Source organism: Crocodylus porosus, unplaced genomic scaffold, assembly GCF_001723895.1.
Source record: "Crocodylus porosus isolate Cpor-Errol unplaced genomic scaffold, CroPor_comp1, whole genome shotgun sequence".
Lineage (NCBI taxonomy): Eukaryota > Metazoa > Chordata > Crocodylia > Crocodylidae > Crocodylus > Crocodylus porosus.
The window spans coordinates 19,833,693-19,858,892 of NW_017728925.1; the positions used below are offsets into that span (position 1 = coordinate 19,833,693).

The 25,200-nt window shown below is 41.2% G+C and overlaps 2 protein-coding genes across 3 annotated transcripts in view; one reads left to right on the top strand and one right to left on the bottom strand.

Moving 5' to 3' along the window:
• The first annotated feature begins 280 nt into the window (after nt 1–280).
• Nucleotides 281–25,200, top strand: part of RALGPS1 (Ral GEF with PH domain and SH3 binding motif 1) — a 210,599-nt gene continuing 185,679 nt past the window's right edge. For both annotated transcript variants that reach the window (XM_019541064.1, XM_019541066.1), the window contains exons 1-3: nt 281–369; nt 6,477–6,568; nt 20,611–20,736. In XM_019541064.1, the coding sequence (XP_019396609.1) occupies nt 20,680–20,736 (57 nt within the window). In that variant the 5' untranslated portion in view covers nt 281–369; nt 6,477–6,568; nt 20,611–20,679. The remainder of the gene's footprint in view (nt 370–6,476; nt 6,569–20,610; nt 20,737–25,200) is intronic.
• LOC109314094 lies at nt 2,429–4,761 on the bottom strand. The gene is made up of 2 exons (XM_019541071.1): nt 4,581–4,761; nt 2,429–3,349 (listed from the first exon to the last, which is right to left on the bottom strand). Exon 2 carries the CDS (start codon nt 3,343–3,345, stop codon nt 2,560–2,562), a length of 786 nt encoding a protein of 261 aa, XP_019396616.1. The 5' UTR covers nt 3,346–3,349; nt 4,581–4,761; the 3' UTR covers nt 2,429–2,559.

Here is a 25,200-nt window from a genome sequence, read left to right on the forward strand (position 1 = left end):
ACCGCATTTTACCTAGCTCCCACACTTCCCCAGGTGCAGGCCAGCATTGTCCTTGCAGGAATTTCTGACTGGGCTCACTCATACATGATGCACAGGGCCCTGTGGGCACCCAGTGAGATCCCTCTCTTGGTGGGTCCCAAAAGTCCTTCTCAGACAGCCTGCTTCCTGTCCTGACTGCCCTCAGAGCACCTGTTGGTGTGGTGAGCAAGCGGTTGCTTTAACAGGCACATGTCCCCCACCTCGCCTCAGCACTGGTGGCTCCTCCACTGACACCAACTCTCTTTCCCACAGCTTCCTGGCTATCTGTAGTGGCTTCTGGTTCGGCAGGGGCTCCTGCCTTAGGAAGGGTCCCCAGCTCTACTGCTATGGGTAAGCGTGTTCCCAGGCCCCCCCCTGCCATGGGCTGGGCTCTGGCAGCATTATTCAGTGGCCAGCTTCTGCAGGGGCTCACTGGTTCTGCTCCAGATACGGGGAAGGTCTCAGGCAGCATTTCCGGTGCTCCCTCTCCCTCCCCCAAGGCGCAACTGAGGAGCTCCTTTTATCCTGAGAGCCCTCCGGGGCTGGGCCGCTCTGCAGGTCCCCCACCCCGGCCACGTGGTGCCGGCCAGTTTCCCCGCTAACTGGCCACCTGGATGCTGCCACTGGTGCATCTGCTGTGAGCCTGCCACACCTGCTGTATTTGTTCAGAAATAAACTGTTCCTGGAAGGATCACAGTCTCTCTTCTTTCCTGGATAGAGGACTGAGTTGTGTGGCATATCCTTGGATGAAAAAGGAATTAACATATTTTACATTAAATGGATGCTTTGAATCTAAGTTGTCTGAAAACATCTGTTTTAGGCAGCTCTAAGACTACTAGATTTGAAAGAGAGAGACTAAACCAACTCTTTTTCTGTATTTTAGTTTTACATCTGACACCTCTTTTCACATTGCATTTTTTGTCTCGCGTATAGCAGAGAAAAACATACATTTTAAAAATAGGAATAAGTGCCAAACTGCAAAAACAGGCAGGGCAGCTTGTGGGCAGGCATCATGCTTCTTTGTTGAAGGTCCCTAGATTTCAAGTTGGCTAGACGTGGTCAAAACTCAGAATTTTCATTCTGCAAGAAAATCTAGCATTTCACAATTTCTTTTGTTCCTCGTTTGGATGAAATAGTCAAAATGTTATAATTGTGAAGCAAAAATTTTGGAAAATTTTACTCTGAGAATATTAAAACTATTCATTCAAACTGTTCAATAAGGGTGAAAATTAAAAGTTGGTCATGCCAGGCGTCTTTCAATAAACTTGATAACTTATTGATATTTTCTATCAGAATACAAGAACTAGATGAGAACATTTCTGGTGAAATACAGTTCTCACCGTTTTTGAAGACTGCAACCTCTTCAAGCACTTGAGAGGTCAAAATCCAGTATTTTCACTGCTATTAACATGAAAATACTGCCCCAGTCACTCAGGCTCAAGCTGGAGGCTGAATAAACTAACAGGAAAACATTGTACTTCTCAACCACATGGTGGCACGGAGAAGAAACGGGGGAAGTGTGCCAGCACATAAGACAGTTTGTGCCAGTGCGGGTGTTGTCATCGACCTCTGCTTGTTTGCATCTCTTGCATGCTCGTGTCCTTTAGTGGGTTGCAGTAATGTAACAACTTTTACATTCCTGTTGTCCAGAACCTATTATCCCAGGTTATCCCAGACTGCTGCAGAATAGCAACAAGGAAACCCTTGTGAATCTCCCTTGTGATCTAGGAAGGCTGTTTTTGAATCTCTCTTTTAGGAATTCCCCAGAAATGCTTGAATATAAGCAGGCATTGAATGAACCAAATAATGAGGGTGCAGGTGATATGCTGATTTTATTTATTTACTGTGCTTTGCCTCTGTCTCATGCAAGTGTCTGCTTGTGCGTGAGATTGTTTAAATATGGAAGACATGGCCATATTTTACTTTCTTAAAAAGTAGCAGTTACACACCTGGTCTGACCTGGTAAATGCCAGTGATTGAGTAGAAGCAAAGATTTCTTAGGGTGATAGGATACGAATGCTCTTGCTCTTCATGGAAGAAGATCCTTCCTTTTTATTTAGTTCAAGGAAAACAGAAGTTGTCTGAATGTGAAAAAGCGGGTTGATGGGCATCTATCTGTTCCTACAAGGTCTCAATGCCAGGAGAGAGAGAGAAAAGGTGATATAAACCATAACATCTGAGTACTTAAGTAATCTTATGAAAATAAAAAAATTAACTGTGAAACTATTCCTATAGTATTAGGTTTTCTGGGGTTAGTAATATGTGCTTACACTAAAGAGGTTGTTGTTGCTACCGTGAATTGGTTTATAAGATTATGCTGTGGGCAGGGGGAAGGAGTTAAAGACTGAAAAAATGTAAATCGGGTGACTTGACAAGGATGATTTCAAAAATCTCCAAGAACAGAAGTTTCTTAAGTTCTTTTGTGTTGTTTAATGCAAGTTGATCATTTTATTATAATTGATTCACTGAAATATTGATCCCTCAGGAACTTAACCTCATTTTTAAAGTTTCTATGACGATGTCAGGTCTGTCTTTATTGACTCAAGGTGTTTGACGTTGCAATTCCAGGTCACTTGCTAACTTTTCTATTTCTTCAAAACACTTGGCTACATTAAGAATATCTGTGTCCACCAGTATAGTAGCTGACTCCTTGGAAGTCTTTTCATCCATCTGTATAATAATTGTATAAATTCCGTACAGTGTATATGTTACCTGTTTGGTATGGTGATAGCTTGCATAACGTTGTACTCCTGCTAGCTGCAAGAAGTCTTTTATCGTCATATTTCTTTCTTCCTCTTTTGTCAAACCAATGTGAAGGAAGTGTGCCAGATATGTAATTATCTCTCTTTCTGTTACTAGTTCAGCATAAGTTGAAGTGCATTCCGTATGTGTGCCTGTGTTGGTTGCTTTGTTGGAATGAAAATGCAGCTCATCTTGCTTGCTAATGTCTGCTGATCCTGTCAGTCCGTTCTCTGGGAGTTCTTTGGTGAGGCTGTGGGTGTGAAGCTTGACATGGCTGGCGTCTGTTTTATCCAGGTGCGGAGTATTCCACATCTTGGGAGATAATTCAGTGGTAGATGCATTGCCCCTTGTTTCTTGCTTCTGAGAAGCCACTATAAGATGCCACTGTTGATTTTTTTGACTAAGCCAGGTTTGACTCATAGCGAGCTCATGTAAAGCAGTGTCATAATAGTGCTCTTGCACAGTAACCTTATCCAGGCATATTGCCTGAAGCTGCAGCAGCTTGGTTTTACTTGTGTCCTTTAGCCAGTATTTCTGTTGGAGCTGGACCTTATGGACTTTGGGTTCATTCTTTGTTGCTGCCATCTCCCTGTTAGAGGAAATTTTTATTTAAAATAAGTAATTTGTTTATTAATTTTCCTTGAGAGTAATTTTTATAGCTGGTAATGGGAAGCCTCAGAAAGTAGTTATATTTTTGTCTAGCCCACTCCAACTCCCAAACTGTCTTGTCTAGAAAGAAGAATTTAAAAGATTCCTAGTGAGTAATCTGTCCCTTTCAGTGCTGAGCTTTACATTGTCTGCCCCAGCTAAGGCATGGTACCTGCACACCCAAGGTCCTGCATCACTTTAATGTGATTTTTTTTCCATCTTGAGAGGTAGGACATCAGCTCTTCAAAATACAGAATTGAGCTTTAGTTGTCTCTGAGAGAAGTCCAGCTCTATCCAAGAAGCAAGCATGTGAGGAGCACCCTGTGGCTTTTGGGGAAGATGATAATTCTCTACATCACAAGCAGCTCTGAGAATAAACTCATGACTATTCATCAAGTGCTCAGATGCCACAGCAGTGAATGCCACAAAAAGGTTATGCTTGTAACAGTGCCTGCACAGAATAGCTCAACTTCATGTACTAGACTGGTCAACAGCCCTTAAGTTATTGTTTCCTGTAACTTGGGTCAGAGAGCAGGGAAAGACTGTGTACATTTTCTGTTCACTACAGTACTGTTCTGTAGTTACAGCAGAGGAGTTTGGAAATACTCTATGCCAGTGGTCACCAACCAGTCAATCATGGAGCCTCTGATAGTTGATCTCAGTCTGTCAGAGGCTCCACAATAGGGAGCAGCAGGACACATGTGGCTGGGTTGAGCCGAGCCGCACTCCGGGCCGCCTGGACTGGGCTGGGTGAGTGGGGTCAGTGCCCAGGCAGCTTGTCCGGGAGGTGGAGGGGGGGCAGGGGATGGGGTGGGGCAAAGGTGGGGGGGAAGATCCTTTGGCGCCAAAAAGAGATCTTCACCATAAAAAGATTGGAGACCACTGCTCTGTGCTTTCCTGGAAGGTCTTACTTTTTTTCTACACTAATGCATTACTAGTCAAACCTAATCTTTTTCCAGTGTTTTTTAAACTAATAGCTAATTGCACAGCATACATAACTTCTGGCTGCGATATGAAATCATTATAAAAATGTTTTAAAATGGAACATACTCAAGTAAATCATAGTTAAACTTCCTCATTTTATCTCTTCCATTGACCAGTGATGGGTATGCATTTACTTTGGTTATTTACATTCTGCTGATCCATAACAAGCCATATAAGTTTGCACTTACCTTCTTTTTAAATGGATGGATCTGTTTCTGTATCCTCTGAGAAAATAACTTGGTAGAAAAGGATCATTCTCATTATCTTAATTCAGTAATTTTCATAGAATAAACAACAGGTATTAGAAACTTTCTTTTGCCTTCTCTAGTGCTGTAATGAACATTCAGGTTTTCCTTCCTTTAAGGCAGTGTTCACTGATTTCTCCTAGTCCGTTTAGTTGCAACTTGGAGCTACTATGGCAACTATGCACGTGGTAGAAGCTTGTAGGTATTTGCTGTTTATGGATACCTCTGGTTAGCTTGGAGTTGCCTAATTGGGCTATTTGTGTGTGCAAATCTGTTGGGTAGAGAACCAGTTTTAAAGTTCCTTAATGCACGCTTCTAAATTTTCTCTGCTAAGCGAGATATGTTGATTCATGTTTTGCAACCCTAATGCAGTTTCACTCAATGAAATGCTGTATCTGAAGTATTGCGAGAGGAAAAAGATTCTGCTGAAACAAAAGAAATTTAGCTAAGATGAGGATACAAAATACTATCATCCAAACTCACTTGCTCATAAGCTAGAATTTTTGTTTTGTACTGTAATCAGAGAAAATAAAAGGTTACAATGACGTATGCTGCAGTCCCTTCAAACTACATTTTTCTTTTTTGAATGGTGTTTAACATGGATGTTAATTATGTGGATAACTTGGGAAAAACCCCAAGTAAACCTGGTGATCCTAAATTCTGTGCCCAGCTAAACAGGTGATGATGGCAGCTTTTGTTTTTAGTAACGAGCCTTTGAATGAGCCTCTGAAACAACAACAAAAAAAGCGCAAAACAGTTTCCCAGTATGGGGCTGCACTTGGGGTGGACAGCAGCGATGCTGGGAGGACACTGGGGGGGGGGAGGGGCTGCAGCCACCCCAAAATTCACCATAGCCTCTCACCGCCAGCCCCTCCTCCCAGTGCTGCTGCCACTGCTTGCCCCTAGCATAGTGCAGCCCAGCCCAGCTCAGCCCTCGCTGGGAAGAGCCTGGCACTGGCCCCAGCCTGCAGCTGCAGGTGCCTCTCCCTGACCTGCGCAGACCTGGGGGCATACAACCCCTTCCCCGCCCCCGTGCCCTCCGGGGTGCACAGAGTGATGGAAACCCCATCCTCCCCTTCCCCCGGTACTCCTGGACAAGTCACATCTGTCCTGCCTCCCACCCTGGCTGGGCAGTGCCTGCCCCAGCCCCAGCCCCAGCCCCTGCCCTACTCCCTCCCTTACTGCAGGGACCTCAGTCTATCTCCTGCATGCCCCTTCCCTCCCTCTTCCCCTTCTACCACACCAGATCTACCAGCTGCACATAGCTCTTCAAGCTTTTGGGCTGTATATCAGAAATTGGATCAGTATCAGCTGATATGCCTCCTTCAAAATCAGCTATTGGTATCAGCCCCCAAAATCGCTGAGCCCCCACTAAAATATTTAAAAACAAATGAAAAAAAAACTGTCAGCTGGAAAAAATGAATATTTTGTGATTAAATATCATGTAATCAAACCTCTCAATGCAAAGGTCTTTTTTTTTAGCAATGCATTTTATATAGTATTACTTTTGACAAGTATTGGAGGCACTTTTTATAAAGTGGGTTAATATTAAGTGATTATATCAGTAGAAGATCAAAAAATGGTTAGTGGTTAGTAATTTTGAAAATGTTGCAGCAGTTTATTAATCCTCAGTAATATGAAAGTTTTGTTTATTCCAAGATTTAAATGTTATAATTTTTACTTCCATTTTAATTGAATATATAAATAGCATACAGTTTAACAATAGGTAATGAATGTTTTGATATAAACAAATAAGATATTAAACTTAACTGAAAGTGTGTGAGGTGTAAGAATTTGAAAAATTCATTTATATAACATATAGCTTTATCTGACTTACAGAAATTGCCATTCTGAGGGGGAAAAAAAGTCACAATACCATCCTTGTGTTTTGAACTCCTGGATTTAAATTTGGATGTAAACATTTAATATGGGTAAGTTACTCTGCTTTTATTTATTGATTTGTTTCTGGTTTGCTTTTTACAATGTACGCAGAATATAAAATAAAATAGTAAGAGGGATCACACAGATGACACTAAGATGTGGGGAGAAGTGGGCATTCTAGAAGGGAGGAATAGGCTGCAATTGGACCTAGACAGGTTACAGGGGTGGGTGGATGAGAATAGGATGGGATTCAACACTGACAAGTGCAAGGTGCTGCACCTGGGGAGGAAGAACCAGCACCATACCTACAGGCTGGGGAACTCCCTTCTTATCAGGGCAGAGGCAGAAAAGGATCTTGGAGTCGTCATTGATGCCAAGATGAACATGGGCTGGCAGTGTGGGGATGCAGTCAGGATGGCCAACCGCACCTTGTCGTGCATCCACAGATGCATCTCAAGCAGGTCCAAGGAGGTGATCCTCCCCCTCTGTGTGGCACTGGTCAGGCCACAGCTGGAGTACTGTGTCCAGTTCTGACCGCCACACTTCAAGAGAGATGTGGACAACATGGAGAGGGTCAAGAGGAGGGCCACTGGCATGATCAGGGGGCAGCAGGGCAGGCCCTATGAGGAGAGGTGACAGGACCTGAACCTGTTCAGCCTCCAGAAGAGAAGGCTGAGGGGGGATTTAGTGGCCTGTTACAAACTAGTCAGGGGGGATCAGCAGGCATTGGGGGAGTCCCTGTTCCCCTGAGCACCGCCAGGAGTGACTAGGAATAACAGTCACAAGCTGGCAGAGGGTAGTTTCAGACTAGACATCAGGAGGCGCTACTTCACTGTCAGGGCAGCTAGGATCTGGAACCAACTTCCAAGAGAAGTGGTGCTGGCTCCTACTCTGGGGGTCTTTAAGGAAAGGCTGGATGAACACCTTGCTGGGGTCATTTGACCCCAGTGCTCTTTCCTGCCATGACAGGGCATTGGACTTGATCTGCTCAGGTCCCTTCCGACCCAACCAACTATGAAACAACAAAGTAAATTGTTTCCTGGTGGCATCAAAACTGTTTTGGAAATTAAACTGTTCTGGAAGAAGTTTGGAGACTATTGAGGGAATTAACAGGATGCCAACTGTCAGATAACCCCTGGAATTCTTACTGAATCATCCTGAGATGTCTGCAGCATACAGGTGTCATAGGGAATTGATCACTCACCATTTATTGGCCTCAAGAATTACATTGCAAAAATCTATAAGAGAAGTGACACCCTTAGAATCGCTGACTGGTTTCAAGACGTTTGGGACATTTTAGTAATGGAAAAATCGTCCTGTTAAGTCAGTCCTGGCACAACTGAGCTGCTTTGTTGGGCAAAACACCCGTCACCTGTTGTCCCACCCATTGATGCTTTAGAATAATGGGCAACATGCTCTACTGGGTCTTAAGGGGCCTGGTCCTACAAACTCCAGAATTCCCATGGAGGATTGGGCCCTCAAGCCCTGGGAGCTCCTGCCTGGCTTTTCCCACTTACCAAGACAAGCCATGGAAATCAAGTGCTTAACCCAGAATGTGGCATATCCAGATTCCGTTCCCTCCTCTGATTGCAGGAGCCAGAACCCACTTCTAGCAGAGTGTCATTATTGTACACTGTGTTCCTAATCTCTTTTGGCAGTGTTGTTCTACTTGTACAATAGAACCGAGATAACGTGTAGTTATGTTCCTTAGTGACTGGGAAGAGGGGGGTGTCCAGCTCTACAGGACTACTATGGTACTCCAGAGGAATAAAGCAACTGTGCTCTTTCAAGTAAAAGCCACTTATGCTGTCTCCTGAGTAGAGTTACATATGTCAAGTTGGAGAGCTTAACTTATTTAATACGGTAATTATTTTGGAGCATCCGGTAAGAAAGACTAGTTAGTAGTTTTTACTACCGTATTTACTCAAGTATAACATGAGGTGTGCTCCCCTCCCTCAATCATTGCGGGCAGGGGGGATCTCCTCATCTTACATTCTCATACAAGGAAACTTCATTAAATGCATTGCCTGTTGTGCTGTCATAACCAGCATATACTCAGTAATGGAACCTAGCTATGAAGTTTATTAAATACAGCCAACCTTGAAAATGACTTTGAAGTACATGGCCCATATTGGACAACCAAAGCCAGAGAGAAATCCCCCATCACCATAATTGTATAGTTGAGATCTTCCCATTGGGAGGCATTTGTAGACTGTCTCAGGGGTCAGCCTGATCACAGTGCAAGGGACAGGCCTTCACCTTCTAACTACATCAAGTCATTCAAAGCCAAGAAAGGGCTCTCCCATGCCAGGTAAATAGAAACACCTTTTTTTATTTGCAAAAATATGTGTTCCTATGTATATATGTATGTGTATGTGTGTGTATATATATGTATGTATATATGTAAAAAATGTATATATATTGCAGAGCTTCTGCCAAAACTATCCTATGGCCACTGTGACTCACCTGATAGTCTAAAACACATCATTGCCATTGCATCATATGCATTCCCATCACAATATCTGCACCATGCACCTGTGCTCCTCCATGTCTGTGTGCTTGTGTGACCATCACCAACACTCATGCCTGTCACAAGGAGACCTTTCCTATACCCTAAGATCACCCCATACCCCTGACTCTTTCTTTCCCAGTTCTTTCAGTCATCGCTGTAAAAAAACAATTGTTTTTAAATTAAATTTCGTGTCTCAGGCCAAATTAGCCAAAACTATTACAAATTCCATTGACTGAGCTGAGCTCGGTTGTTCAAACCCTATGTGGAGCTACCACCAGCAAGCATCTTCCCTGCCAGACTCTTCAGCCTGGGACTTCAGATACTTCCTAATCAATGGCAGCTATCCTCCGTGTAAGCCCAACCCCAGGGGGCTTAGGGTTTGGATGCCCCTGAGTCTTGCTTGCCTTTAGCCAACAGCCCAAAGGTGTCTGTTTGTAGTGTGTTAGGCAGGTCTGCACTGTCTACTATACAATGCCATTCACGGTGATCTGACCTCTGCAGGGAAAACCACCTGCTAGAACATGGTCTCTCTCCTACCAAGTAAGTAAAACCACCTGAGCTGGATAGTGCAGCCAATCTGAATAAGACATGGTGGTACCCATTGTGCTCAGTCCCCCTTAGTGCCAATTCTTTTTCTGTATATAGAATCTAGTTATTGGGGGGGTCATCTTATATTGAGTAAATATGGTATCATTACCTTTTTTACATTTTGAAATATGGTTTTAAAAGTGTTCCCTATGGCAGAATCTTAAAAGAACATTTCAAAGCTCAAATGTTAAATAAAGCATGCCAGGATTTTGAGCACATCTCATTAATAATGTAAGAATGGCTGCCACCTAGTGGGATGCTGCATACATGGGAATGTTCAGAAAGGCTTTGAAATGTACTTCCAGAGATGGGTCCAGAAGCCTAAATACCAGCTGGAAAATGGAGGAGAGCACCCAAACAAAAGAGAGCTCTTCAGAAAGCTTACACTGAAGGGGATCTCTAGGGGGTGGGGGAATGTGTTGTGTGTTTGGTTTTAGCATAGCATTTTCTGTAGTCAGTTCATCAAGTCTACATTTTTAAAATGCAGACATGTTAAATATTTTGGAGTCTTGAGGACAAAGAGAAGCCTTTGCATTGCATCTGTTCTGGAAAAAATAGGACCTGCTGTGAAGACAGTGTGTTTTGGGTAGAAATATCCCCCTCTATTTTGTTCCTTGTGATGATTAGAACCAAGAAAAATGCTATATTATTCCACCTGGATGCTGTGAACAACTTTGGATTTCTTGCTGAAGCTAGCCGGACCTAGGAAGGTTATTGGAGCAAAGTGCACAGGCTATTAGAGGAAGTGTAACCTCTTGTATCATTCCACCTTGGCTAGGACTCAGACTGCTTTTCAAGCAGTGGGCATAGAGCATGGATAAAACTTCTATTGCTCCTGGGTAATGAGGTAAGATGTTGATGAGAGTAAGCTTGAGCCTTGGGAGGAAAAATGGTGTGCATGCTGTGTCCTTAAGCATTTACTTGTCATAAATCAGTTGGGGCCAACCTTTTTTGGCAGGTGTCAGTCTTATCCCCTTCCTTTCCCCAATCAGTTGCTCTGCTCCCTGCGTGTGCTCTTTACCCAGTCTGCTGCTCTGTTTTCTGCTTCTTGCCCTGTCTCTTGCTCCGCTGCATGTCCCCTCCCCAATCTACTGCCTAGCGCACACGGGTTATTGCCACCTGTGGCTCATGTGCCCCAGGTTGGCCTTGCCTATCATAGATTTTCAGGTGTTTGCTTTGGCTTTTACAGGAGTTGGACTTGGTTTTCCTTAATAAAGGTGGTAACGTGTACTTTTGTAGACCTGCTAGTTCCATTAATGTGATCAGACTTGGGGCAAGCATTATAATTCAGAATGCAAAGTATAGTGCATTTAGAACTGGTAGAGGCTGTTATACCAGAACTTGATTTTACTAATAATCAAAAATTGCAGCTCCTTGCTATGACAGATTTTTTTTGTTTATTTGTTTTGGTAGCATCTATGAATATATATCAAGTCTGCTAAGAGGAAAGCATTGTGAACTCAGTCATTCTCAGACTGAGACCTTAGTGTAGCGACATTTGTACAAGATTGCCTTTTAGTTTCTGATATCTACAGTGTCAGTAATAAAGCTGGCTAAAGTTGGAATTTGAACTTTATTAATTAGTTGTATTTTGTGTGATGCAAGACCAACGTTGTGCACATAGGTAATAGCTGGTAGAAGGCAGGGTAGAGTGGCACCTGATATACAGTCATAAGCCTTTGAGACTGGAGCATTGTCCCAGCAACACTTGCTCAGTTGAGTATGCACTTGACCTCTCAGATCCTTTTCAAAGTTGCTGCTTTCTTGGGTAGTGTCTCCCCTGCTAACCTCACAATAGTCTTAGGTCCCAGATGTAGAGCTTCACGTTTGGCTTTGTTAAAATCAGATTGTTTACCAAGCAATGCTGATTAAATGGAATAGTAGGGAAAATTATACAGAAATAAAGGGATGATGACTAAATTGGAGAACATGGCACTGTTCTATTTATTTGTCAATCTCCTGTTTCTGTGTCATTTACAAACTTCATCAGCGGTGATTTTTAGATTTTCTTCCGGGTTACGGAGAAATATTTGAAATAACATAGGACCACAATCTGATCCCTATGGTATCTATTAGAAATGCATGCACTTGATGGCAATTCCTCTTCAAAATTATACATTAAGACCTCTCAGTCAGCTTTTAATACATGTTTTGTGTTGTTTTAGCAAGCCAGATGCCTACAGAAGTTTATATTGCATCAGCACCATAACCTTTATCAATCCAACTTGTAATGCCATCAGACAGCAAGTTAGTTTCACAGTATCTGTGTTCCAGAAACACAGGGTGATTGTCATTAAATCACCTATTATTTATTAATCATTTTCATGTTACCTATTTTTTGGTTATAATGGTCGGGATTGCTGTTAGGCTAACAACCATAATTACCTTGATCATCCTGATTTCCTTTTTGAAAAATTGGCACAGTTAGGAATTATACACTGCAACTATGCACAATTCACAAAAATTGGCACAATTCTTTCTGTGTTTATAGTGCTTAACTGCTGATATTCTTTAAATTCTGTACCTGCGATCACAGCTAGATGTGTAAGCTGACCAACAAAAAAAAATTAGTTTTCCTGCAGCATAAATGCAACTTCATTACTATTAATGAGACACAAGGTGGCACGCTCTCTCTTTCTCTCTCTCTCTGCTGTGAAATATTATAGAATTATCTCTTTAGCCTATTCATTGCTCAGTATTAGCCACGCTAAGGACATTGTCTCAGGAACTTTCTGTTATGCTTTTCATAAAGTTTTGTCACTAGGTGGTACTGTTGCATAAAGCAAGCTAGAATGTACGGCTCACATTTGCAGTGAAAAGCTTGCTGTAAATGCATACTTCACACAGTCATTTGTTTGGTAGGATCTTCTGCAATATAAATGTAAAGACCCATTATTTTGCACTTGCTGACTATAATTCCTATTTATGTTTGAGCAGTACTTTACTACTTTATTAGGGAGGGCTAAGGGGAAACACAAGTATCCAATAGTGTAAAATGTTGCTGTAAAGAGGAAGGCAGTACATTGTTCTTCATATCCCCTGGAGTTCGAAGAAGCAGTAAGTGGGCTAAAATTACAACAAGGAAGACTTATTTTAGACATTAAGAATGCACCAGAATAGTTTACTTAGATAGTGGAATCTCTGTCATCAGAGATGTCTGTGAACAGTTTAGACAAACACCTGTCAGGAAAAGGGTTAGGTAGTTGATCTTGCCTTGGGACAGAAAATGGGCTAGGTGATCTATTCCAGCCCTGTTTTCCATGATTTTATATACAGAAGATGTAAAAAAATTGGCAGCCACTATTTTTCAAGGAAAGGACCTGTGGCATTTCCATTTTGGGAAGGTAAATGTAGCTGTTTTACCTATTTTATTATTGCTGTGTAGAGATTCTTTTTTTGCATTAGAAAGCATAGCTAATATTCTTGTCCAAGTGATTATTCATTCATGAACAGAGGCTTAGCAATGATATTTATGATAGTTCTTTATAAATTGAGGCAGAATATCAGAAAGAAATTCAGAGTGTCACAAGTAGCAATGTAGTATGAATAATCACTTTTACCATGCAGGGCGTGAACCTTTTTCATCTCCCCTTTTGTGGAATCAATATCTGAGGAGCTGAGAAGTCTTGTGCTCTGAAAACAGACTTTGAGGAGAGATAATTGGATGCAGAAGTTATGAATTCAGGAAGGTTAAGGAGAATCAACTACAGGAGTAAAGCCAATGCAATTTAAACATAGTAGAGAGGAATTAAGTAACTTTAAATTGTTACTGCTTGATCCTCCTGGAGACTGCATTGGCTTTACCCAGACTTGCCTGAGTGTCCCCAATGTAGCTCCTTCCAGGCAGGTTTCAGATGGGCACTTGCTATCGGCCATATCTAGGGACTTTCTCCTTTTTGGATCTTTCTAGGCTGCCATGGTGTGTCATTTCTATTATAAAACAGTATTATAGACATGCCTGACTACCCCAGAAAAGCATGGAAACCTCTTCATTTAACTTGGAAAGTTTTAACAGTGATATTCCAAAAGTTAACTGTGAGGGAGAACAAATACTATGTAAATATCTGGAAATGATGAAAGGGGAGAAGACTGTGCTCTGTTATAGATGGTTTGCTTACAATCTGATTCTCCTCATGGGAGAGTGAATTCTGCAGCAAAGTGAAAGAAAAATGGCTGGCTTGAAACACAATTTCTGTGATAAAGGGGAAAGCAGAGGTGACTCTGGTGTCTTCATATCATCAACTTGCATCTGGAGACCAGACTCTCCTAATTGAGAGGAAACCAACTCATTAAACTCAGGACAGAGGGACTTAAAGGCTTATTTTCTTTGTTTGTTGAGAAGCACCACTTCAGGTAGCAGATGCTCAATATAACCACCCGTCTATAGCTTGTGGAAAGTATTCTACAGCTAGGGCAGTTTCAGGTAAGGCACAGCACACAATTACCACAATGTGCTGAAATGCTGAAAAAAACTTGACTGCATGAATCAGAGCAACTCCCTCTATTTTTGTTGTTGGTTGTTAGTTTGTTTCGTATTAAAGCCAGCAGTAAAACTCAATTTGGACATGATGCAAAGTGACATCTGGGTTTTTCCTTTCTCCATTTCAGAGCATTTTTGAGCCCCCACACATCATAAAGCCCAGTCAAGAAGGCGGAGAAGGAAGAGACATGGGCCTGATATGAACGCCACATTTTCCAGAAATTGCATCATGAGAATTGCTTTTCTACTTCAGTATCTCTTAAGGGCCATTAAGAGGAGCAGTTCCAGACCTGGAGATACACTGCTGTCTACCAGTGCTCAGGGATAATAGCTCCCTGTGCGAGTAACCAGGAGTAAGGAAGATGCTTCTTGGTTACCTTAATGAGAAAATATTGGTGGTGTTCAAAGTATAGTGGCTTTTTCATGTTGGTGTATGAGGAAGAGAGGGTGGTTTGTTCGTGCACAGGCTAGAAGTATGATCAAGTGGGTCAGAGGCCACCTCTGTCAAGAGTACAGCAGCTGCAGTGGTAAATGTTAGCAAAGAGGGGCAAGTGGTCTCTGGGTGGAGGATCTCGTGTTGCAGGTGTAGAATGATGGAGCAGTGCAACTTGTTCATGTTAAACTGGGTACCTTTGTGTGGACATGTGAAAGCGGTTTTGTTTGGTTCATCTCTTTGAGGTGGGCAAATTCTGCAATAACTGATCTCTAATTTTAACTTTCAAGAGTTACTTCTTGGTTCAAGCATAAGAATGCTGTTTTCTCAGAGCTTGATTTCAGATGGGTTAACTGGTAGTTCAACTGACTGATGCGTGATTAGTGGAGTCAGTGCCATCCATTAGGGCCTCGCATGTACCTTGAATGTTGTTATGCTCCCAAGCCAAGAGTGTAAAGGTAGAGCAGCCTGCCTGCTGCTGCTGCCTGCTTGGCCTTAGAGAGGGTCCATGGTGTGGAGGATACTCTGACAGTCTGTTTTTTGCACCTTTCTGAGTATCTGCATAGCTTGTGCCTTACTGTGTCCAGCAAGAAGAAAAAGCAGGAATTCAAACTTAGTGGCCAGAAGGACAAAATTATATAGGATAGTAATTTACAACATAGCTGCAAATGAGTTCAGGGTATGAAAACAGATGCATCATGCATATTGCATTGATTGCAGTGGAAACTGAGCAGTGTCAGCTGCTGTTCCGCTCATTTGGTGGAAAGGAGGGTCCTGTGCTTTACTTGTTTATTGAGAACTTACAGGTGAACTGAAAGGGACACTGTATAGGTACAAAGGTCTCCTTCTCTGTGGGCATGAATCACTGTGTTTGTATCAGAAGAACCACTTAATTGACTTGGTATATAGATGAGCCTGATTAAGAGAACATAAATCCTAACTATAGATTAAAATAAACTGGTCAGAACCAGTAATTTTGACAACCAATGGGTACATCTATATGTGCGCTTTACTGCAGAGTTGACTATATAGCTCTGCAGTAAAGCATTACAGTCTATACCTGCACCGGTATTTGTGCGCAGTAAATTAACTCCACCATAAGATAGTAGTACTGGGGACAAGTACTGTCATACAGAGGAGTAATTATGCACACTAAACAATGATGCGGACTGGCTGGACCATGAGGATGCTGAAGTGTAGGGGGTTGCCTGCTGCCTTATACTGCATTTTATTACCCTCGCGCCCCAGCCAGCCCTTCTGCCACCTAATGCCTAGGGGTGACTCCACTCCCCCAACCTGCTACCAACCTGGGGCTGCTTCACCCAGAACCAAAGTGTTGCGGTCCCAGATGCATGTGCAGACATTGTGCTCGGGAGCAGCTGACTCTGGCTCAAATGGTGCCAGAGTATATTTCCTCACTGTAACAGAACATGTAGATGCACCCAGTGAAAGCAAAATTTATGTAAGACCAATTTGTGTTTTATATTTAGATTTTGCACTGCCTTAACTAGATTGATTTGTAAGCAGATTTTAACTAAATTGGTGACCTTTTTAACTGTATACCAGGCCTTAGCAAAGGAACGTGTAATGTTATGGCAGTGCTTCCTTTCAGTAAGCTAGACAGCAGTGTGCTTGGCTCCAATTATGGAAACTCTTGGCAAAAACAAACTGTGACTCAGCCAATGCATCCACAAGATTTTAATTAGTAAGGTTTTATTTGGGATGTGGGTAGGTGATAAGGCCATATACCCTGCATCTTGTCTCTTGTCTAGAAATTTTTATATGGTCCAGAGGGAGGGGCTGGTACAGATATGCATTTTTAGAATCTGTTGAGTGGAATGAGATGGAAAGGATTTGGTGTATTTTTTTACAGTAAAAGTTTTTGAGGGATCTGCTTTCAGTATCTGCTCAAGCCAGAAAATGAAATACTAGGTAGGACACTAGGTAAGACACTTTTTGTCTAATTCTCTGCAATAGATATGGTCCTCCCTGTGTTCCTGGCTGTCACAGCACTGATTGTAGTGGTTTTGCCTTAGTCTGAAAAAGAGAGGATTTGTTTAAAAAGACTTTTTAGGAAAGAGAGATTCTATTTACAGGCACTTTAGTGGGTAAAAGTATAGCTGACTTGGGTGTGATCAGGATTTTTACTTCTGTTTTCTTTTGTATGTGAAGCAGTGAAGTCCGTCTACCTCTCACCAAGCCTCTGTTTTGGTTAAATATGTGCTTTTCCAGCTAGTATCTTAACTATCCCTATCTTTGGTTTGGCTTTTCCCTTTCCAAGATGCCTTGAGCAAATGAATAACAGAAACAATCAGTGGAATAGTTCAGGTATGAATTATTTTTCTAGCACTTTCCTGGTGATGGCGGTTTCATAGAAATTTATTCCAGTAAGGGCCATTAGATCATGTGGTCTTACTCCTCCGTATTTCTGTATTCTTTCCTGCTTTAGAATATCCAAGGCTAGGACTTTTAGTTGAAGTAACAGAGAGGCAATTGATGCCATTTGTATCTTGTCACAAAACTACAGACCACAATTAACTGTCTAATCCTGTAAAAGGAAAGATGCAATTTAAAACCTCTGTCTCTCTGTTTGAATCCAAGCCCCCTACCCTCTTAACTGAGACCAGCAAAACCAAATCAGTAAATAGCTGCACAAGCCGTGGCCAAGTGTCTCTCACCTGTCCCCTTATGACTGAGGCTGAGATGCTTCTGCCCCACGTGGCTGATGGAGTTGCTCCATTGGACCAAGCAGAAAAGATGTCTGTGGTGACCAGCCCTGTCGATGACCCATGGGAAGGGAAGGGACGGCTTGGAAGTTTGGTCCATAATTTCTGTGTCTTTAGTTTTCATTTTTACAGATTAGGATAACAGTGCCTACTTACTTCTCATGAAGTGCTTTGAATTAATTTTGTGAGGCGTTCAAATGTCATGGTGCTGGACAATGATGTCATGATGAGTGATGTACAGTATTTCATGCTCAGTGTAGCATTTTGGTACTGTACCATAAATTAAGGTATGGGAGACTCTAAAGGCTGAAGATAAAAAAGAAATACTGAACTAGATGCCTCATTCACTGTCCTCTGTGCAATTTGTGCAGTGACTGAGGCAGGGCCTTTCTGTGGAAAAGCTGGTATGCTTTCTTGCAGTCATGTAACATAAATAGGGACCTACCAAACTTGCCGGGTGAGAGCAATTTCCACAGCTCGGTTGTGGCCCAAAGCTGATTTTTCTCCCTTTTTTTTCAGTCCTTTTGTGGCACCAGCCCCACCCCTCAGTGCTGATTGACGGGGAGCCCCTGGGAGGAAGAGGAGGAATGAGGGGGCTGCCACCATCTTGACTGCTGGCTGCCCTTTGTGCAGCCCCACCCTTCGGTGCTGATTGGCAGAGAGGGAGGTGGGGGCAGCTGCCATCTTGCCTGCTGCCCTTTGCCGCCCCACTGTCCGGTGCCTCCCCCTCCCAGGCAGGCTGCAAGGACCACTGGTGCCCCCCTTAGGAGAGACTACTTTATTTGTATTAAGTTGTTGTTTTGTTTTTGGGAGGGATGTGGGGGGTGTTGGTTGATCTTCTGGGAAATCGCAGCCAGTGCCATTTTTTACAGAGAATGCTGTTTTTCATGGTTTCCGCAAAAATTGCAAAACTGTGATTTTTAAGTAGGTTCCTAACATAAATCATCAGCACAAGGAGCAGATGAATTCCGGTATTTTTCTAACTTTGGGCACTCAGTTTTGCCAACAGAACTGTCTGCTAACATTTCTGCAAATTTATTTGTAGAATAAAAGTGTTCTTGGATCTGTAGAAACCACAGATCTGGTTTGTGCCTGTAGAAACTTGCAGTTTTAAATAGGTGATTGCAGGGCCTAAAGTGACAGTATTTTCAGTAAATGAGTGGAAAGTAAGGAGTATAAGGTGTTGTCTAAAATGTTTTAATGGAGGACCTTGGCAAAAATTCTATTTTTGTTTTACCGCTGATGAAAGTTCCCTTTCAAGCTGTTAACTTACTGGGTGAGAATCAAGATTGCCCTGGATGCTCTGGTGACTATCTGTATAAAGCAGATTTTTTTTATTCCAGTTGAGAACAGAATTTGAATTAGCAGTTGGTTTCACTTTGTGGTGCAGGTAAACATGAAGAGTGTCATTATAAATTGTAACCTATCCATGGTGAACAGTTCATCCCTGTTTTATTGCAATACTGAATTACTGTAAATGTATTGCTGCGGTGCAGAGAGGCCCCAAATGAGATGATGGTTCTGCTGTACACGTTGGTAGTCTTTTTCTGAGGAGTACCAGAACAAGCACGTGAAGGGTGCCAAAATCTTGTTATAACATAATCTTCAGCACGTTGACTTTGTTGCATAGGTTAAAATTAGAACTGTTCACAAAGATGTTTTTCATCTATACACATTTATGATAAAACATGAAACTTCTGCATCTTCGCTATTCAGCTAGACTGATAAATCTCTGATCTTATTTTTTTTTTAAATAAAATGTGGTCCCACATTTATGAATACTGAGAGAAGTATAAATTTAAATTCCATGTTTCCATGAAATCTTGCTTGTATGGTTGATTATTTTTTTTAAAGTATCTTGTAAATCTGTTTTATATTTTTCATATAATTTATTGACTTGATACACTAATCGAGTTCTTACACAGGTGATAACATATTAAAGTATATGTTGAGCCAATTTAAATATTATGTTCTGAATAGCAGACCAAGCTTTCTGTGTTGAAAATTATCTGCTGGTTAAGCATGCTAATTAATATGGGTACCTAGTCGCAGGTCACATCTTTGCCCGCCCTTTGCTCTGGAAGTCACGAGTGGTATGAATAGCTCTGCACTTTTGGAATAGTTTGTCAAAGCCCAGGATCGTTGGCCGTCTTGTTCTTGTTTGTGTTTTGCCAGGGATTATAAATGTTCATATTGCGTGAGAATCTTGCTACTCTGCCCCCATCTTTGTTGCCTGAGAGCAGGATTAAAGCAGTGTGCGCTATTTGGATTACCCCTTAGATTAGTGATTCTTAACGAGGGTGCCGTGGCATCCTCAGGTTCCTTGAGATCTTTTCACGGATGCTGTGGGATGCCACACAATTTAGCACTGTTAGATTTACAAACACGATTTACAAGATAAACCAAGACATTTCAAATAGAAATCCATAGTTGTGGCCTTCCTGAGCTCGTTGCTGTAGGAAAGAAATGTTCTTTATTTTCCTGCAGGCAAAAAAAGGAGTGAAAACTAAGACCTGGCATTTTCCAAGGGGTGCCTCAAGCCACAAAAGGTTGAGAACTACTACCTTAGATCCATATGGAAACAAACTGCATCAGACCCTGACTAAATGGTGCCTCATGGTGACACCATATGTTATCAATGCTCTGTGGGGATTTTTGGGGTTTTGTGTTTTTTGCACTGCCTGCTCCTGGTTTTGATCTATGAATCTGTGAGCACCTTGGCTTCCTGGCCACTGTTGTGCTTTGCACGTGGCCTTGATTTTGATCTACCTGTTGAGGGAAAGGGTAGACCGTCTCTGGAGAGTCCTCTTCTCAAAATACATCTGTCCTTTGGAATACATCTTCCCACTGATCAGGATGCTGCAAGGACTGTCTGAGTAGGCATTAACAGAGTGCTCAGGTCGTTTAGTATAGGATGTGTATATTGGGGAACTGCCAAAGGTCTCCTGGGTTTTAAAGCTGCACGAGTCACATAATTCATGGTGAAATGATGTGTGATAAAGTAGAAGCAAGAAATATAGCTATTTTGGTCAGTTCTTACTTTGTATCTCCTTTGTTCTTCGTTTTTGTATGTTAGTCATGGGTCCTGGCAGCCCTGGAGAGACACCCTTGCATGTATACCTTGTGTAAAACCTGAATCTAGACAAATGATAAAATATGACACTTATTTTCTGTATTGACTTGAGAAAATACTGAGGTAGTTTTATGATAAATTCAGAACTCCTCCTTTTTAATTTGTATTTTTTCCAACCTTCAGAAGACCTTTTTCTGTCCCGTAGAGTCACCACTCCTTGCACAGGAGAATATTTAAATCTCTTTAATCGATTTTTTTCATAAATGCATTTGCTTTGCAGGAGTTTTCCATCAATCATGTTGCGTCACCGGTGGTGGCTGAGCTGAGATTCCTGCATCTTGGGGAGAGCATGTATAAAAGGGATGGCCTCATGGCCAATGTGACGGTGACCTCCGCCACTCCAGAGGTACAAGAACATGTTTATTTTCATTATTAGCTGCTACTTCAGAACAGAAGCTGTAGCTTATTTTGACTTCCATAGAAATCTTTTCTGCCAGATTCATGTCTTAGGAAGAGGATGGTTTGTGACAGCAACCTTAGCTTGGATGCTGTAATTCTGAACATTCACAACCCATCCAGAATTATTTTTTCCATGCTTTTCACAGTTGTTATAACATGCAGATAGATCTGAAGTGGTCTTTGTTTATTTGCTGAAGTCCTTTATTTCAACTCAGAATAAAAGCTACACAGCCCAAATAAGGGAATGCTAAGTCCCATCCAAACAGTTGGTTGGAAAAAATAGTGACTACATTTTCAGTGGAATTTGTCAGTTCATCTAAAACAATATATTGTGTAGACATGGTTTGATTTTTGATTCAGTTTTTCTAGAAGCCAAGTGGACTTGTCATGCAACTTGCAATAATTGTCCAGTTTCCTGCTAGATCATCTAGCTTGGGCTCCCAGCTCCAGTGCAGCCAGGACTTCCAGGGCAGTCTGCCTAGAGCTACACACCTTGGAATTTGAGACCTTGGGCTTCTTTCCCTTTCGTGGAGACTATTGAACATATGAGTTTTGTGCTGAACCAAAAGAGCAGTAAATTTCAAAACACTAGATGTGTTTTGAGCATCTGAAAATTAAAACGTAAGCTTTGAGAAATTATTCTGGTTTTAGGCCCTTTTCCTGTCAAAAACACTTTGATTTAAAAACTTTGAACCAGTTTTACAAGTTGAAGAGCAAAGCTTTTAAAACCAGCTGGTCCTTTTAGCCAAGTATAAAATCTTTTAAATAGCAGTGGCTCCTTTTATATACAATTTAATCTTAATCAGAGAGGAGAAACACTTTAAGATCTTGGTCTCCATGATTCTATCCAGCTGGTTAAGGAGTGAACTGAATGGCTTCAAAGGGGCTTTTTCTTTTTAAAAAAAAATAAAATAAAAAAAAAATCCACCAAGATAAGATGCAAAAGATCACCGGGCTGAAGCCAGTGGACACTAACAAAATCCATTTTTAATACTTCCAGGAAAGAACTTTAAAAAGTATTGGTCAAAACACAATTTTATATTGCTGTTCTAAATAGTCAAAAAAAACCTTCCCTGTAAAACGCTGTAGAATGGGAATAATCATATTGGTTTTGGATCTAATAAAACAAAATGTATACATAGCTCTAGGATTATGTCATTATTTTATTTTCTTCAGTTTGTAATCATTAAGCTAACATGTCCAGAATAATCATGAGATTCAAAATCTTAATTTTAGGGCAATTTTTAATTTATTAGAAGTTAGAAATGAATTGATTATCTTACATTTTTAAATTTAAGCTTTTCAAGGTAAATTGTGTGGTAAAATGGTGAAGCTAATGCATGTTTTTCCACATAAAGTAGAGTTCCCTGCTCTGTGCAAAATGGAACAGAACCTTAAGTGTGTCATCGCAATCACTGTATTGTAGCGCCTTGAGAATAATCATGCCCTTGCTTTAGGGAGTGAAGTGATCGGTCTCTTGCATTTCTTAAGATATAATTCTGTAAACTTGGTGACCCACTGTATCTGGTTATATTGTTTCCCTTTTGTTTTCTTGGAATGACCTCATAGTTTTGTTTTTCTTTGAAATGGCTGAAGAAAGGCAGGGTTTTTTTAGAGCTTGCTATAATTATGAATGGCTGTCATACCCTCTGGTAATTACTTCAGCCTTTAAGAGAAACACAGCAGTGAGCTGCTCAGTATTATCATGTTAAAGGCCCTACAAAATATCCAAAATTCACATGCCAGAAATCAGACTCAAGAGTTCATCCTCAAAGGAACATGCTGCAATTACATTAACTTGAATTTCATAGTAGTAATTATGCTGCTTTGTCACATTTTATAAACTGAGCTGCTTTCATTCGGGGCTATTGAATTCCTTTTCTTCTGACAGTAGGCCAGGCTCTAAAAGGTATGCGATTTCTGGCCTTTATTCAAAGATACAGTTGAGATGGAGGCTTTCCAGTGCCATTTCCTTGTCTGGATCCTCAGAAAGTTCACACATTTGGGTTATTGATACTGTTAGGTTTGGAATCTTAAAGGACTATATTTTATAGTCCACCCTTCCCAAAAAAGGCTCAGGGCAACTTGCAGTAAAAAACAAACTAACTTTAAAAAGCAGATAAAATATTAAATAAGATGGGGACTTTCTTCTGTTAGCTCAGTGTCAATTATGGAGTCCAAAGTGTGTACTCTTCTGCTATCTTCAAAAAGAAAAGGCAGTAGGCAGCTTTAGAGATCTTTTGAAAGAAACCACTTTTTTTTCTACAGATGCACATCTCTTGAAGTCTTTGCATTTTCCCAATCCAAGCTAATTAAGCTTTAGAAAACACAGGCCAGATTTTTGGACTGCATCTACACTTGGAAGAAAATTGAAAGCATAATTCATCACCAGTGCAGTTACATGAATGGTAGCAACAGTAGAAATAGTTGCATACACAAGACTTGGACTTTTTTTTTTAAACAAAACTTTTGCTACTGTCGGCAGATTTTTTTAAAGCAGAAAATCGTCCATTTTTTTTTTTTTCTTGGTGCAGATGAAGTTTTGTGATGATCACTCAAAGTGATGGAGACAGAGGGCAGGTAGATCACAGCTTATGGATTGTTCTTAGCAGCAGGTTGCAATTGAAGCCACGGACTTTGGTATATAGCTGTGGCCACAGCTGGAACATCTTTTCTGGCCAAGCATACGTTGGCTATTGGGAAGGTTGTGAACTCTAAAGAAATCTGCCTATGCTGGTACTTGCATGCTCCTGAAAATGTTGATGAATTCATCTCCAAAGTTCCCCCCTAAAGTAGAGAAGAATTATCCACATTTTGCAGGTGAGGAACCGCAGCACAGAGCAGCTCTTAAGCAATTTGTCCCTGGTCATCCCGGAAATGTGTAGTAGAGTAAGTGACAGAACCTAGATCCTCCTGAGTCCTGGGGCAGTGTCTTATTTGTAGAACTATACTTTTTCACTTGGTTCAGAGTAAGATATCACTGCTAATAGTGAATGAATCATGGTGCAGACTAGGGAGCTGTTGCTCTCTTCATTATCCAGCAGTGCAGTATTTGAATTGGGCAAGGAAGATGGCATCTTAATTCTTTGTCAGGATTTCAGCTAATGCACATACTCTGTAATGGTCTCTGCCTTACTTTTAAAGAGTGAAGTTTTAAGTGAAAAAAGAGAAGAATACTAAATTGGGAGTTAGACTGGATCCATTCCAACCTTATGATTCTTCCTGTGAGATTTGTATCATTTTCAGCTGTTTGGAGGTGTTTTTACCTCTGCTTCTAGCCAAGCCAAAACTGTTCACATCCATCTGAGTGCTGTGTCATTTTGAGGATTCAATAATTTTATTATTGATTAATGTTAGCAACTTCCCTAAGGTTGCACAGGAAGTTTGTGGTAGAATTGAAATTCAGTGCAGATCTCCTGATTCCTAGTACAGTGCTATAACCACAAGACCATCCTCTAATAGTGTTGTATAACCATTTCTAAAATGACTTTTTGAATTAACTGTAGTTGCTGAATAAGATGATTATACAAGATGCCAGACAAATGCAGGGCAATAAGCATGGGTCTTCCATTTTTTTGAACATGGTGGAAATTCTAACCACAGAGTACATAGTCACTAGTCTCTGTCCTCTTTCAGTTTTGTAGAATATAATGACTGCATTTTTCAAGACCTGTAATTAATGATGCAGGATTATTTAAATGAGCTGGTTTGTTACTACCCAAAGTTGACCTCACAGTTCTGTTGTTGACCTTTTTGGTTTCCTTACTGGCTTGAATATACTATCAATTCCAGTAACTCTGTGGACAGTTTTTTTCCAGACACTGCCATCTTGGTAAGGCTGAAATAAGTAGGAATCAATAAAAAGTATATATCAGAACTTCTGGTACACGATGATATTTCCAGGTTCCTGAGGTTGGAAGAAGCCACAAAAACTTAACACATCTTTATAGGTGAAATAAAGAAGTTTATGAATCAAAATAACCCTTTGATTCAGTGTAGATTCAATGTACTCAAACATTTAGATTAATTTGAGACTGCTTTATCAGCCACCAGGAGACTCTAGTCCTTGAGACTTCTGCAATACTTGGTTTCCTCTATAGAAAAATCGGATTTTGACTCTTGTGAAGTGTAGTGTTTACTGTAATCCTGTTAACACACATTGTTCTAGTAGCATTTCACCACAGTCTCCAATGAGCCTGTCTCCCATCATCTCCTGAACAGGCAGAATTTTAACAAACAAGATTCTTGGCAATGTACTTGACAAATACAAAAAAATAGTCCATATCCCAAAGAGCTTATTAGCGATTCTTCTCAACCATCCAGTCTGCCACTGTGTGCAACACATGCAGAAATGAAAATGGCAAGTGACCAAAATGGAACATTTCAGTTTTTCTGTCTGTCATAATTAGGA